This window comes from Gekko japonicus, unplaced genomic scaffold, assembly GCF_001447785.1.
Source record: "Gekko japonicus isolate JY-2015 unplaced genomic scaffold, Gekko_japonicus_V1.1 scaffold656, whole genome shotgun sequence".
NCBI classification, from domain to species: domain Eukaryota; kingdom Metazoa; phylum Chordata; class Lepidosauria; order Squamata; family Gekkonidae; genus Gekko; species Gekko japonicus.
The window spans coordinates 438,771-442,895 of NW_015168067.1; the positions used below are offsets into that span (position 1 = coordinate 438,771).

The 4,125-nt window shown below is 47.4% G+C and overlaps 1 protein-coding gene across 1 annotated transcript in view; it reads left to right on the plus strand.

The window, feature by feature from the left end:
- The first annotated feature begins 273 nt into the window (after positions 1–273).
- The window catches only part of FKTN (fukutin), a 26,212-nt gene continuing 22,360 nt past the window's right edge, over positions 274–4,125 (plus strand). Inside the window, exon 1 of the mRNA XM_015414572.1 lies at positions 274–312. Within this exon, the coding sequence (XP_015270058.1) occupies positions 274–312 (39 nt within the window). The remainder of the gene's footprint in view (positions 313–4,125) is intronic.

Sequence of the window (4,125 nt, forward strand, 5' to 3'; positions counted from 1 at the left end):
ACAACAACAACAAACGCTGGGAATTATTAGGAAGGGAATTGAAAATAAATCAGCCAGTATCATAATGCTCCTGTATAAATTGATGGTGCGACCTTATTTGGAATACTGTGTGCAATTCTGGTCACCCGCACCTCAAAAAGGATATTATAGCATTGGAAAAAGTGTAGAAAAAGGCAACTGGAATGATAAAAGGGTTGGAACACTTTCCCTATGAAGAAAGGTTAAAGCACTTGGGGCTCTTTTAGCTTGAAGAAACGACGGCTGAGAGGTGACATGATCGAGGTTTACAAGCTTATGCAGGGAATTGAGCAGGTAGAGAAAGCTTTTCTCCCTTTCTCACAGTACAGGAACTCGTGGGCACTCAATGGAATGGCTGAGCAGTCGGGTTAGAACGGATAAAAGGAAGTACTTCTTCACCCAAAGAGTTATTAACATATGGAATTCACTGCCACAGGAGGTGACGGTGGCTACAAGCATGGATGGCTTCAAGAGGGAATCAGATAAACATATGGAGCAGAGGTCCATCAGTGGTTATTAGCCACAAGGTATTCAAGTGGTTAAGACGCTGAACTGCAGGCTGTGGAAGGTCAGTAGTTCAGCGGTTCAAGACCCGGGTGCCGCAAGACAGGGTGAGCTCCTGTCTCTAGTTCCAGCTCCTGCCAACCTAGCAGTTCGAAAGCAAGAAATTGCAAGTAGATAAATAGGGACCACTTCGGTGGGAAGGTAACAGCGTTCCGTGCGCCTTGGTGTTTAGTCATGCCGGCCACATGACCACGGAAACGTCTTCGGACAGCGCTGGCTCTTCGGCTATGAAACGGAGATGAGCACTGCAACCCTAGAGTCGGATTCGACTGGCTTTCGAGCAAGGGAACCTTTACCTTTACCTATAGATAGGAACTCTCAAGCTGGGGCAAGTGATACTCTGTATTCTTGGTGCTTGGGGGGGGGCAACAGCAGGAGGGCTTCTAGTGTCCTGGACCTCCTGATGGCACCTGGTATTTTGGACTGGATGAGCCATTGGCCTGATCCAACACTGGCTTCTCTTATGTTCTTAAGTTTTTACGGTCTCCCAGCAAGCTTCTGAGGGAGGGGGGGGGATTCAAACCTGGGTCTCCCAGATCCTAGTCTTAACATTGTAACCATTACACTATGCCATTTAACTAACACCTCAAACAGAAGGAATACTAAAGTTGGCCCAGGACCCTGCTCTACAACGGATTATCCTATGCCATCCTACAGCTCTTCAATATCTTTCACTTTTTGGGGGGAGTAGCATCTGTTTTGCATGTTACTGTTGCTACAACAGACCTAGGCAACTGCCTAAGTCTCCTTAAAGAGGCCTAAATCTGGCTACTCATTCCTTCATGTTGTGTCCAGGAGCCAGCTTGGTGTAGTGGTTAAGAGTGATGGACTCTAATATGGAGAACCAGATTTGATCCCCAACGCCTCCACATGAAGCCTGCTGGGTGACCTTGGGCCAGTCACAGTTTTCTCAGAACTCTCAGCCCCACCTACCTCACAGGGTGTCTGTTGTGGGGAGAAGAAGAGAAGGTGATAGTAAGACGTTACGAGACTCCTTCGGGTAGTGAAGGGCAGGGTGTAAAACCAACTCTTCTAATGGTGAGGACAACAGCTTGCCACTATTTTCTGGGTGGTGCCACTTTTCATATATATGGTCCTATTTATTTATCTTATTTATTTAAATTTGTACCCCGCCCTCCTAGCCCAGGGTGCTTAACATAAAATCAGCGGAAAACATTTAAATAGAGCAAAAAACATTTAAAATGGTATTTAAAAGATTACAATTCTATAATAAGTGCTAGTTTGCTGTTATAAAGTTTGTGATGGCTACCATCAGTTCTCTCTTCCTAGGGCCGGCACAGATCTTCTGTAGGTGTCTTTCAGGTGCCCCTCCGGTGGTTGGCACAGTTGTTAATATAAGTTTCAGGGCAACAGGGCTTCTCTTCCTAGTTGTTAGAGGTGGCGGCGGCTCCAAAAGCCTGGCGGAAGAGCTCCGTTTTACAGGCCCTGCGGAACTGTAGTAGGTCCCGCAGGGCCCTGATCTCCTCTGGGAGCTCATTCCTATACTTGAGCATTTAAAAAATCATGGGTGGCCAATGCTGGATCACCACACATGTGATTAGGACAGACTACTGGACCATAAGCTATTATGTCTGGGTATCACTCCTGATGTGATAGAAGTCACAAGTAGACAAGAACTGTCACAGCTCATTAGAAGACGTTTGAGAGACTTTTGACTACTAGGGAGATTAAAAAAATAATATCGACGGACGTTTTTAGAATCGTGCCTTTAAATATTAATAAAAATCACCAGCAGAGGAGGGACGCCTATACCACAAGGCCAGATTTTGGTGCGCTCGTCCAACCACCGGGTCTCTGGTTGCACTCTTTTCCTGCCTCCAGGTTTACATTATAAGTCCACGTTCTTACGGGAGTTCTCTGGTCTCTTGCGTGTCCATCAAATACGACCTGTATTTGAACACGTGAAGCTGCTTTTCTATTGAGTTCGTTCGTCTATCAGATTCGGTTCTGTCTGACGGATCCAGAGCCTCCGTTTTTGGGGGGTTTTAAACGAGAGGAACCAAGAACTGAACCTGAGACTTTCTGCGTGCAAAGCACATGAACCAACCGACCCGTCCCGTCCCCCCACCCCCTTCTGCTTTTTTAGGAAAGCTCACGTTATGCTCTTATTTGCTCAAAACAAAAAAACACCATACATCAACACTTCCGGCTCCCGGCGCGTCGATAGCCAATGTAGAGAAACGGGCAGAGGAAGGCGAATGCAAAAGCGGCTCTCCCGCTCTGTATGAAGCTCGTCGCCCCGCAAAAAGGCGGCGTTCAAACGGAAACCGGAAGTGTAAATTCTTTCCTCTTCGTCCGATATCTCTAATGTTCTTGTTCTCGCGCAGTCCCGCAGCCACGGCTGCAAGAAAGGTCTCGCTTTACGGCTCCTACTGCTGAAAAGAACCTATATTATTTATATATATATGTAAATAATATTTGAATACTGCCTTCCCACCAATCCTCTCTAGGGGATATATATATATATCCCTAAAGCTTCTTATCCGCATCGTTCTTTTCTCTCTTGTCCTACTAACAGCAGCCTTCTGAAGTACCGGTTTGGCTGAAAGTTTGTAACGTACCCCAGGTCACTCAGTGTGCTTCCAAGGATTCATAAGAAGAGCCCTGCTGGATCAGACCAATGGTCCATCTCGTCCAGCATCCTGTCTCACACAGTGACCAACCATCTCCTTCCCATTATCAGGCCTTCCCCCAATGTTGCCTCCTGGCACTGGAATCCTGGGTTTGACTGCCTCTGAGCATGGAGGTTCCTTTCAGTCACCATGGCTAGCAGCTACTGATAGACCTATCCTCCATTGTTGTCCCAGTTCTAATTTAATACTCTGACCACTACAGCACACCGGCTCTCAGTAATAATGTATAACATAAGCAAAGAAAACCCAAGCAAGGACTCTGCCCAGAGGAGCTTACAGTTTACTTTTTTACCAGGGGAAGGAAAGGAAGAGGTGATGCAAAATGCACTAGCTCACATCATTCTGTTTGAGGACTGGTTGTGTGTGTGTAAGCCAGTTTGGTGTAGTGGTTAAGTGCGCGGACTCTAATCTGGGAGAACCGGGTTTGATTCCCCACTCCTCCACTTGCACCTGGCTGGATGACCTTGGGCAAGCCATAGTTCTGGCACAGCTGTTCTTGAAAAAGAGCAGTTTCTGTCAAGAGCTCTCTCAGCCCCACCCACCTCACAGGGTGTCTGTTATGGGGAGGGGAAGGGAATGGAGTTTGTAAGCTGCTCTGAGACGCCTTTGGGTAGTGAAGGGAGATCTCTTGAAAAAGAGCAGTTTCTGTAAGAGCTCTCTCAGCCCCACCTACCTCACAGGGTGTCTTGTGGGGAGGGGAAGGGAAAGGAGTTTGTAAGCCGCTCTGAGACTCCCTTGGGTAGTAAAGGGCGGAGAACCGGGTTTGATTCCCCACTCCTCCACTTGCACCTGCTGATGTGACCTTGGGTCAGTCACAAACTCTGACACAGCTGTCCTTGAAAAAGAGCAGTTTGTGTCAGAGTTCTCTCAGCCCCACCCACCTCACAGG